Below are 12181 nucleotides of genomic sequence, written 5' to 3'. Positions count from 1 at the left end.
CTGAGTGTCTGACCTAATTAAATAACTGTTAAATGAATGAAAGAAAATTAAGGGCAATATGGTTACATATATATTCTTTTCTTCTTCTTCATTCATTATTGTATTTTGTCAGGTTTTCCTGGTTATAACCTTGAGACATATTATTTTGTATATCTTAAAGTACTAGGTACTTTAAGATATTTCAGTTTTCATTTCTTTAAGGATTAGTAGATGGTTGCATAATTACACTGCTAATTTTATATTTCTTTTCTTTGTTTTAAATCAGCTTTATAATACATAGTTATTGTTCTCCTGTGATTGAGAATTTAATTGATTGTGTATATTAATTAATTCCAGGTCATCACAATGTCAGCTTCATCTTGGATAGTGATTATGGAAGGTAAGTCATTTTGTAAATAATAATTTTCATAATTAATTCAACCGGGTAAATAAAATAAAAGTGTACATTTACTTTGTGCTATATAGATCCCTAGATTAAAAAATTAATCACTTTCTTCCCCCAAATTAACATTTAAGGGATCTGTAACTCCTGTTCACTCATAATTTGTGCCTCAGACATGGCCTTCCAATTGTTGGAAAATCTAGCATTACCTAAAACAATAAATAAAAAAATCTTTGATTGTGATATTATAAAGTGTTATTTTATATTTTGTAGTCCTTCATATTTAATTAAAATTGTTTTGATAGCTAAGTAATTAAATTTTGATTTGAACTAATGTAAGAATAAATAAAACCTCATGGTTAATATTACCTGATAATGGTTTTCTCTTAAAATATCAGGACAAACAGAGTTGTGAAAGATGGTAGTTATAGCTTTTAATTGTTCATTTTAACACCAATGTTAATAACTTACATTTATGATTTTTAGTAAAACTAGAACTTATTTCTAGATATCCTACATCCTAATTTCAGTCAGAAAGACCATCACACGCTTACAGAAATATCAGAATATGCAAGTCTCAACACATGTTGCAAATGTCATATTATAGATAATAATAATGAACATTTAGTAGCAGGCACAGTGTTAAGCACTTTACATATATTATCTAGTTTAATACTCCCAAAGAACCTATAAACTGAATGTTATCATCCACCCCGTATTGCACACTGGGAAAATGAGGCTTAGGAACATTAAATAACTTGCCCACGGATATTCAGCCGGTAGGAAGCAGAGCTAGAATGTGAACCCATGCAGTCTGACTCCAGGGCCTAAGCCTTTTATTCCAGTGCTCTGCCATGACTGATGGAGGGTTTCAGTCACAGAACCACATCTCATCAGTATTTCACATCCTGACTCAGGATTCTCTAACATGGTGGGATCACCCCACTCCTGGAGTATTTGCAAATGTGGGGGGGTAGCATTTGTTGGCTGTCCCCACTAACTATAGCATGCTAATGGCCTTTTATGGGCAGGACCATGATGTGCCAAACCTAAATGAATTGTTCTTCCCAAAATGTCATAGCATCTCCCACTGGGAAAATGAGCTGGTTGATAGAAATCCAAATAAGTCACAAGATTTAGCCATCCAGTCCTAATATGTCAGTATTAGACCAATGATAAAATAGGTCTATTGATTTCTTTTTGGTCTCTGAAGAGAGACTCAGTGCTTAGAAGTTTGGAAAGAGTGGCAATATTGTAATCAGAGTAGATGTTATTCCTGTTCATTGTTTACAGACTGCAAGAGAAGGGTAAGATTTGGTCCCTGCATGTTTGGAAATGCAGTTGAGTCAGTGAAACCAAATCCATTATCACTGTATTTAGACATGAGCTAGTTCTAGACACCTAGAGGCAATATGTTTATTACCAAGTTATAAACCTGGGCTGGACACTGTTTTTTTTTAAATTGTGGATCCCCAAAGCACAGGGACTGTATTTTCTTTTTTAAAAACATTTTTATTATTAGTTTTTTGGGCTGTGCCACGCAGCTTGCAGGATCTTAGTTCCCCGACCAGGGATCGACCCCAGGCCCTGGCAGTGAAAGCACCAAGTCCTAACCACTGGACTGCCAGAGAATTCCCACTGGACACTTCATTATAGAATAATATATACTGCACTAAAACCATGAAGAATATTATAATTTAAGATAAGCCAGAGTGGATGATATATAAACGGTGCTAAGATTTACCTTTATGATTTACATGGGGCAAATGACACAGTCCCATGACTTAACTGTGATTTGCTGCAAGGACATGGCCTACTTACATATAATTTGATAAGATATGACAATAAGATTTTATTGAAAATACTAGAAAAATATGTCAGAAGCAACAATTACTCAGTTTTAAATTATTTCATGAACTATATATGGTTCTTTTATGCTCTCAATGTCATTCTTCCTAAGGTGAGAAAAGTGAATTCTTAGTCCTGAGTCTGTATGGAAGGTACTAATTGCCAAATCCATCATATGTCTCTCAGAGAAATAATTACCCAAAAATAGAACATTTGAGTGATCAAGCTTGAATGTGATTAATAAGTATACGTAAGTTAATATGTGGCATTAACATGCCCTCAATTTTCAATTTTAAAAAGTCAGAAAATTTGCACATATATAGGCAAAAATATTGCATAAAATTGTTAATTCTGTGATCTTGACTTATAATCATTTTTTTTCTTTTTTAAGCCAATGGATTTCCTTTTGTATTAGTGTCTCAGAATTTAAGAAATTGTGTTCTTATATAAAGCAATCTTATGAATTTAAGATAACTGTTAAAAATATGACATTTACTACTTAAGAGCCTAGTTTTAAGATTACATGGCATTTAAAAAATTGTCATTTTATAAGTTATAAAATCCATATTTTACAAATTTCAGGAGTATTCCTGAATATCAGATGAACCAATTAGACACTATTGTGGCACCCATTCTGTATTTCTTTTTTTTTTTTTGAAGTTTAGTTGATTTACAATGTTGTGTGCATTCTGTATTTCTTTTAATAACCAACCTTCTCTCTTCTATTACCCCAAGTTCAAACAACAGCTGTTCCAAACTGATAAGGTTTAGATGAGGCTCGCTTAATTGAGAAATGCCTAGTCATTATCAATGAATTAGTGAAAGTCACCTCAGTGTCATACCAAATAATTTACATTCAAATTTTATTTCAGGAGGCAATTTTCCCACCAACTTAAAAAGCAGAGTTAATTTTTCAGATGCAGGATCTGACCACAGACAACATTGTCGGAACTGGCATCGTTTCAGATCTTTGAGAAATCAACTGAAAAGCTTATAACATAAAAATATAAAATCTAGTACGAACTTCTTAAATAACTAATTTAGCATTAAATATTTTCAGGGACTCTTTAGCTTTGCCAATGCAAATTATAATGCCTGTGTTAGACTTATAGGGTGTTAACTCTTGGTCTCCACCACAAGATTTGCATTATCCTTTTAGATTCCAGTTCATTGTGTTATAATTATGATGAATGGGTTTAGGGTCTTAATATTAGAATTTCTTAACTTTTCTAATTATGAATTTAATTGAGGTAATAAGAGAACAGCATTTAATTTTACGATCAGATTCCTTCCTTTCCTAACCCTCTAGACTATGGAAGTGCAAGTATGTATCTATCAAAAATCAAAAATATGAATAGGTTCTGTGTTTATTAAGGGTGACTTAGCTCTGGTGGACTGTTGTGAACTTGCTCTCATCCATTTGTATTCTCATGTAAGTTAGTGGCAAGAGAGGAGAACTGTGTAATACCCAGGGCTCTGGACTCAAGCTGCCTGGGTTCAAATTCTATTTCTGCTACTTACTGTCTTCGTGATCTTGACTAAGATAAAAATTCTCTGAGTTTTACCTACCTCATGGGATATAAAATTAAAAATTTAATAGCATAATACATTAAGAGCTTAAAAAATCTTAGCTTAAAAGCTTAAAAATCTTAGCATACCTGATAAGTGTTCAATAATGTTAGTTATTCTGACAGTAAATGGGTTATAAGAGCACAGAGCACGCTGGGGTGGTCATCAGTAGAGCCCAGCTTTTATGAAAGGCAGTCCTCCTGTCTGTTTATTTTTATGTTAATATAAATTCTTACTTTATTGATGTATAATTTGCATATAATAAAATGTACGTATTTTAAGTGTGCAGTTCAGTGAGTTCTGACAAATGTGTCTTCATGTATTTGTATATTTGTGTAATCAATAACTAAATCAGGATGTAGAACATTTTTATCCTCCTGAAAAGTTCTTTCCTGCTCCTTTGTAAATTATGATATGATTTCTATCACTAAAGTAAAAAAAAAAAAAAAAAAAGAAACAGTTTCCTAAAATAAAGGTCATTTTTAAAGCAAGGATTTTTACTTTTTTTAAACAGGAGTTTACCACAAAAAATGGCATATTTTGTTTCTTCTCTCAATAAAATTTCAATGTTTCAAACATATGCAGGTATGTGACCTTTCTGTATGTGGGATGGGGGGCGGGAGAAGAGATATTTCATCAAATCAAATACAACAGTGACTGTAAAGTGTACTATATTATGTTATGTAATTCTAAGAAAGGAAACACACCTAAGATGAGGAGTGTAATAGGAAGTCCTGACATTAAGCTACGATCCCGAAAACTACATTTCTGGTGTAAGGTTGATTGAGAAAGACACTTACCACGCTAAAAGAGACATCAGGGAAACTTGTGCATCTCAACTTGGGCTGTTGATCAAGAGAGGAAAAAAAAATCTCTGCTGTCAATTTAAACCACAAACCAGCACTCTCTGAGATTTATGCTGTCAGTGTGGTCCAGAAGAATCCTCAAGCAGATCCTAATTTATTTTAATTTAAAGAGGTCTCAGGTTGGTAATGCCCCTAGGAGAGTGTCAGAAGCAAACACAAACACTTCTGGAAGAATTGTACTTCCTTCCAGGTCTGGGATGATTCAGATTTCAATGTTCAAATGTGAAAAAAATGTATGTCTTGGAATCAATCAAATGTGATCTATCCTGGCTTTTTCTAGAAACTTATTTAATGTGAAACTCCTATGTAAAAATACATAGAACTTTGATAGATTGAACTAATAAGGATAAATTTTAATAAGAACCTACCATATGTCATGCACTGGGCTATTTTACCAATATACCTAAGACTTTTATATATAAAGCCACAAGAATTCCAATCATAGTTAATATATTAGTATATGAAAAAAATATAAATATAAGAGGTTGGCCCATAAATATAAGGAAGATTCATTCTTCAAGAGCATAGAGAAGAGGCTGTTCTCTATGCCTTCCTGTTTTCTTTTGGAACCAAACATCTATGCTCAGCCCAGGTTTTCCTTGTTCTCTGGATCCTTCTGTTACAGTGTCTCTTTAGTACTAGTTACCACTAACGCCTGGTCCCCAGAAGGTGTAGGTCTCTGTGAAAGCCATGTTTATAGTCCTCTTTGCAGGATTGCATCAGAGACAAAATAATGAAACACCTGATACTTTCATTTGGTAATCCAGTACCTTCACTGTGTTATGCACTATGGCTAGGTAATTTGGAAAATTGGTAAAAATCAAACATTTGTGTTTATGTGCAATATTCATGACATTGTATTTCTTGTCCTTCCCCTCCCCCTCCCAGAGGTCACTACGATTTCACCTTCACAAGGAAGCATTCAAGGCGGCACCATGCTAACAATAAGTGGACGGTTCTTTGATGAGACAGATTTCCCAGTCAGAGTTTTTGTTGGAGGTAATTTTCATGATTTTTAATAAAAGAACCAATCCTTCCTTTTCTTTAATAAAATCTAAGAAGAATAACAGTCTTTTCTTAATTAATGCTTAATGTAAAAGCTGTGTATTTTCAGATGGGCATTTGGTTCTGGGGCTTGATGCTTTTCCCACTGCATTTCTCCAGTGAGGACCACTCCTTGTAGCCTTATATGACCAGGATTTGGGCTTTGAGGTCAGCACCGAAGGGCACTGCATGGCAGCATCACGGCTGCCATCAACAAATTCCTCACCACACTTAGCGACACACGTACCCTCTATTTAATAGACTCTTAAATTACCTTTTTGAACTGTTATTATTTCTTAATGGATTAGGTAATTATGGGAAAATTTAAAGTGGTATTTAGGGATACTCTCCTCATCCCCTTGTCATATACGGTGCCTTATCTGGACATCAGTAATTATAGATGATATTGGCCTTAGAAAGAGCATCAATTAATGTGTTATATGTTCACAGCTGCACATCAGGCTTGATTCTCTGGTTATGCATCACTTTTATATGTCTGGTCCAGATCTGTTCAGAGGTAGGGTGCTAGGCAGCTCAAATAGGAAGTTGGGGATGAATGTAATAGTGGGGGTCTTCCCACTCAGTTACAATGACCTTACCTACCTTGACGCGCAGGAGACAGGATATCTGCCCATGCACCTGGCACGTAATTTTTCTGATAGAGCCCGCTGCTTAGGTACTTTCTACTTTTAAGGAATCTGCTAATGAGCCAGCCAAAATGTGATTTCAAGAAAAGAAATTCATAGAAAGCAACCTCGTGTAACATTCATATAATGTCTTTCCTATCTCCATGAATCCTCGCTGGCCACCTGCATAGGCCAAAAGCTTTTAAACTTTCATATAATATGTTATTCTGATCAGATACTATATTTTAAATATTAGAAGCAGGGACATAAAATATTTTTAATATATATAATATGTTTTACGATCTGATATAATGATACAGCTGATATGCAAAGATAACATGTTAAATTTTTTAATATTTCATTGCCATTAATGTTACAGCCAGATTTGAGCTTTTGAATTCTCAATAATTTCTTGAAAATAATGATTGGTTTTTGTATCTTTCCTTTGCTCCAAACAAAATGGGTTGTTAGTTTAATATACTGTTAAAATGTACTGTTTTCTAGTTCAATGATCTTGCATTCACAAAGCATTCAAAATAGTGAAAGGTTGTGCTGAAGTATACATTTTCCAGGCCACCTAACAAAATGTGGCAAAGATACTTTCTTCCATTTCCCTTGCTTCACTGTTCATAGGTTATTTCCATTTCAGTAAATAGTTAATGAGGGCTGACCTTACATGAGGCACTGTGCGGAATACATGGGGGTCTAAAATGTACACTCTTACTGAAGCCTAATTGTGCTTATGTATAACAACTGTTATTTAGAATCTTGTCTGTTTTGGTTTCCATCTGTCTGTGAAAACACCACTTACAAGTTATTATTCCTTTTGTTTTCATTTGAAAAAGTTGGACAAAACCACCATTAACCACCACAAAACCACCATTAAAGATTTCATGGAGAATATGTAAAGGAAATTAAGACGCTTCAACTTTGCCTCTTGCTTTTGCAACTTAGCTTTAGTTGAGAAGGCACTCCGAGATAGGCTGATGTGATTTGCATTCAGAAGCTCTGTAGTAATAGTTCTGCCCTTGCTTCTCTGTAGGTCAAGCCTGTGATATTTTGAATGTCACAGAAAATAGCATATGTTGCAAGACACCCCCTAAACCTGATATTCTCAGAGCTGTATATCCAGGTAAGTCAACAAAAGGGAGAAGGACCATTTCTATATTTGCATAGGAGGAATATTATTATTGACAGATATCTTTCGTGTCTTAGTCCGTTTAGGCTGTTATAACAGAATACCATAGACTGGGTAGCTTATAAACAACATTGATTTCTCACAGTTCTGGAGGATAGGAGTCAAAGGTCAGAGCACTGGCAGATTGGGAATCTGGTGAGGACCTGCTTTCTCACAGATGAGGCCTTCTCAGGGCTAGGGAGAAGAGACCTCTGTGGGGTCTCTTTCATAAGGGCACTTATCCTATTTATTAGGCCCTACCTCCTAATACCATCACGTTGGGCATTAGGTTTCAACATCTGAGTTTTGAGGGGACCCAAACATTCAGCCTGTAACAGAGTAACAAAAAATATTATTTGAATTTTTTAGAATTTGTAGTGAGAATTATAATAAATTTCTTTCTAGTTTTTTTCTTTATACTTTCTGGATTAGGAAATTTTTCTATTAATATAGCTGCATCAAGGCTGCACCAGTGGAGGTAAACCTGGCCTAAATTACTCAGATACCCTGTGAAAACTCTATTGATAGAGTATGAGGGTGCCTTTATTTCAGATCAAATGATTATTACTAAATTTTGGTACAGGCTACATGGAAAATTTTAAAATGCTTTATTCCTGGTTAAAAAATAAATGTCAGAGGTTAAATCCTTATTTGTCTAGAATGATTTAGGCATGATCACAAGGATGAGAGAAACGGAACACAAAATTCTTTTCAGATTTTCACCTGTGACCAGTGAAAGTGCACCTGATGGCCTTAATATCTGCAACTAGACCACCTTGATGCTGTGCATGTGTGTGCGTGGATTCTGTATCTCATCCTGTGCACTCAGTGAAATCAGTTTATAATTGTGTCATTGATTGGTATTTGAAGCCAAATAAATTCATTTGATTAACCTCTTAAATGTCCTTGTTTTGAATGATATTTAAAAATTGACCAGTTTAAGAGGAGAATTTTGATATTTATAATTGATTACTTTAAAGAAAGTTGTATATACCAGAGCATGCTGCTGCTATAAAAGGTTGAAGTGCTCAAGCTTTTCTCTCACCAGACTCAGGGGAAGAGTAGTAGCCATTATTTTCCAGATTCAGGCACTCCAGACAAGCCTAAGGCTGCTGAACCAAGGCCTGAGCCTGATTGTTGTTGTATTTTAAAGAAGCAAAATAAAAAGTGAGACAGCTCATTATGATTAGGAAAAAATTACACTGGCAAGTGTAAGTTCACTTTAATGAGAATGTTCTCTCTCTGATTCTGTCCAAGAAGGAGGAGAAATCCTAGAGCAAAAGTAATGTTAAAAAGAAGAAAAACAAATACTGACAGAAATGTTAAGGCCAACAGTGTCTGTTCTTTGAGGCATTAATTGAGTAACTTTTATTAGAGAGAATGATCAGGGTGAAGATTTTGTAATCAAATGGTCTGAATCTTGAAGTTTTGAGTCTTGACTATATAAAGCAACATCAGTCATATCAAAAATCATAATTATTATATTATTACTATCTTATGTAAAGCATTCTCTAAGTACCAGGTATTTTACATATGTATGATATCTAATCCCCATAGTAGGCATGCCGATCATAATATTACTCTCATTTTACATATGTAGAATCTGAGGGACAGATATGTGAAATAATAAATTGCAGACTGTCTTAACAGCAGTCTATCCTCTGGGTACAGATACACGTAGAGATACGTGTAATTGTTTTGTTTACACACATGCTGTAAAAATGTGAATAGAAATAGAATACCTATAATCACTACCCAAGTAAAAGACATTGAGATACCACATGAAAATTCTGATGAAAGCCTTCTTTTATTTTGTTATGTTCAGGTGGGAGAGGCCTAAAGCTTGAGGTATGGAATAGTAGCCGTCCAGTACATCTTGAAGAGATACTCGAATACAATGAAAAAACTCCAGGGTACATGGGTGCCAGTTGGGTAGATTCAGCTTCCTATCTTTGGCCTATGGGACAAGATACATTTGTTGCACGCTTCAGTGGATTTTTGGTGGCTCCAGATTCTGATGTTTATAGATTCTACATCAGAGGTGATGACCGTTATGCTATTTATTTCAGCCAGACTGGACTTCCTGAAGATAAGGTAGGGAAGCCACAGAATACTACTTGATATTATAGAAACAATATGATAACCTTTATACATATCCCATTTATTCTACACAAAAACCAATGAATATATTAACAAATTTATGTGGTGGGTTCTTGGCTATTTTAACACATGTGGTATGAACCATAAAGTTGTTAGAAAACCCATTGCCTGAAAGAAACTGCTTTACCATACCTAAATTTTCTCTAACAACAACAAAAAAAAACATACGTTTCCTTTAAAACTGAAGATTATTTTTATTGTGAAAGAATTACGGTCACACATAGGAAATTTGGAGAAGAGTACAAGTATTTCACTATCCTGCTAGATCTGTTTCACTATTACTTGGTCATGAGATTAAAGTCTATTATCTCCTTTTGTCTGTATTTTGTTTCTTACATAAATAGGATCATACATCCAATTTTATAGTCATTTTTGTCATGTATTAGTATTTTCACATATTATTAAATAATTTATATAACACCATTTTTGATGACTGAATAGTATGCTATTGCATGAGTTTACTACCTTTCCCCACACTGATAAGTTTTTAACTTACTTCTGATTTTTTATGACCACAAATCGTACTCAATTGAACATTTGTGTTCAGTAAATTATTCTGTATTTTATGTTATTTCTTTAGGTCAGTTTCACAAATGTGAAACTAATGAATCAAATCATAAGAACATTTTATGAATCACTATATATATGGCAAGGTTGTCTCCCAAACTGGATGAACAAGTTTAAATTCCTGCCTATAACACATGAATTCCAATTTTACTGTAGCTTTTCAGCATGTTTCCTTTAAAGACAGTATAGTCATTTCTAATGGGAAGCCCAAAGTCTTCTCTTTCTAGTATGCAGACCCAATTAGTAATCTTTGGCATCTTTCAGACCTCCTTTTAATGATCTCATTTGGATTAAGTCCCTCAAAGTTCTCAGCAGAACAAAAGAATATTTTATTTAACAGTAACAACCTCCTCCCTGTATGGATCTTTAAATTTCCCATTTGCAGTTCTAATTGTGGAAAAGCTATGTTCTGTGTGAGTTCATGGAATAGTGGAGTTGATGTTAGTTAAGGATGGAAGGGGTGAAGTGAGGTTTGATAATTTTTTTAAATCCATTTCATCATGAAAAACAGATATTAGAAGAAAAATGTGAAATATTTTCACATTTTTCTGTTCATAAAAGTTCTAAGACTGACAGAAAAAATAAATGATAAATAAATGCTGAAAAGGCTTATTAATAAGTCCTTTTCTCCCTCTCTCTCTCTCTCTCTCTGTCTCTCTCTGTCTTTTTGGGATAAGGTGAGGATTGCCTATCATTCTTCCAATGCCAACAGTTATTTTTCCAGCCCAACACAAAGATCAGATGACATTCATCTTCAAAAAGGAAAAGAGTAAGGTTTTTTTCTTTTCTTTAAATTATTGTGTAAGATTTAAAAACTATAATTTTATATATAAAAATATTTTCAATTTGTTTTATTGGTAGAAGTGATACTAGTTTATTGGTTCAATTTATAATTGGTCATTCTCTATAATTTGTTAAGCTTTGTTTCTGTATTTTCAAGCATACTGGCATTCAGCTAACCAGGAAAATTTGAAATCTAAATTATTCCTGTTGCAGAAATTACAATTTTGTGAAATTTACTTAATCCTGCTTTAGTTTCTTATTAGGACCTTTCAGTCAATCCAGCCATCTAATTTCTCTTCTCCTATTTTCTCTATTGCTAGAGAAAAATCACAAAAACCACATGGATTTGTACCATAATTAATATATATTTAATATTTTCTTGATTTATTCCAGACCCTGGACCAGGTACTAGAAATTTAATACAAAGGATATTAAAATATATTCCCTGCCCTTAAGGAGTACTTATTTAGTGCTAAAAGGTCAATTCCAGGGAGAAAATGAGGATATTATTCAAATAGCTAATAATCCCATTCAAAAAGTCAATTCAGGATTCCTAGAAAACAGGAAGGTAAAAGATGATATATGCAAAATAGCTAAGTTACATGGAGAACATCAAAAGTTTCATTGAAATTTTCTTCCATTTACCATTTGTATCTGTTAGGTTTTGCTACGTAAGAAACCATTCCCCCAAATTTAGTAGCTTAAAGCAACCCAGTTTTGTGATTAGCTAGGTAGTTCTTTTGATCCTGACTATTTAGTTGGTGGTTAATGGTCCAGGATGGCCTCATTCACATATCAGGAGCCTCAGCTGTCCTGATGGGAACTGAGATATCTGGGATGTCTCACTCCACATGGTCCCTCATTTTCAAGGAGGCTAGCCCAGGCTTGTCACAGTGTCCCAGCAGTTAAGAGGGCAATTCCTAATGCACAGGTACTTTTTAAATTCTGCTTGTGTCATATTTGCTAATATCCAATTGGCCAAAGCAAATGGCCAAACTTAGATTCAGTGGGTGAAGAAATACACTTCACTTCTTGATGGGAGGAGTTGGTTTTTTTTTTTTTCCATTTACCATGTCACCTTTCCAGATATTGATTAGATTATGCTCATAGGCAGCACCATGAAGATGTGATGGAGCTGGACAGAGAGGGTTGAGATCAA

At 34.3% G+C, this 12181-nt stretch overlaps 1 protein-coding gene across 1 annotated transcript in view; it reads left to right on the top strand.

Annotated features, from left to right (window-relative positions):
• Window positions 1-12181, top strand: part of PKHD1L1 (PKHD1 like 1) — a gene marked incomplete at its 5' end in the record, with an annotated part of 152794 nt that overhangs the window by 22855 nt on the left and 117758 nt on the right. The window contains 6 exons of the mRNA XM_082600825.1: window positions 337-379; window positions 4314-4384; window positions 5554-5664; window positions 7378-7467; window positions 9338-9606; window positions 10917-11008. Of these exons, the coding sequence (XP_082456951.1) occupies window positions 337-379; window positions 4314-4384; window positions 5554-5664; window positions 7378-7467; window positions 9338-9606; window positions 10917-11008 (676 nt within the window). The remainder of the gene's footprint in view (window positions 1-336; window positions 380-4313; window positions 4385-5553; window positions 5665-7377; window positions 7468-9337; window positions 9607-10916; window positions 11009-12181) is intronic.

This window comes from Mesoplodon mirus (assembly GCF_964341445.2).
Source record: "Mesoplodon mirus genome assembly, chromosome: 16".
In the NCBI taxonomy this organism is placed as follows: domain Eukaryota; kingdom Metazoa; phylum Chordata; class Mammalia; order Artiodactyla; family Ziphiidae; genus Mesoplodon; species Mesoplodon mirus.
This window is presented reverse-complemented; position numbering and strand designations above follow the sequence as displayed.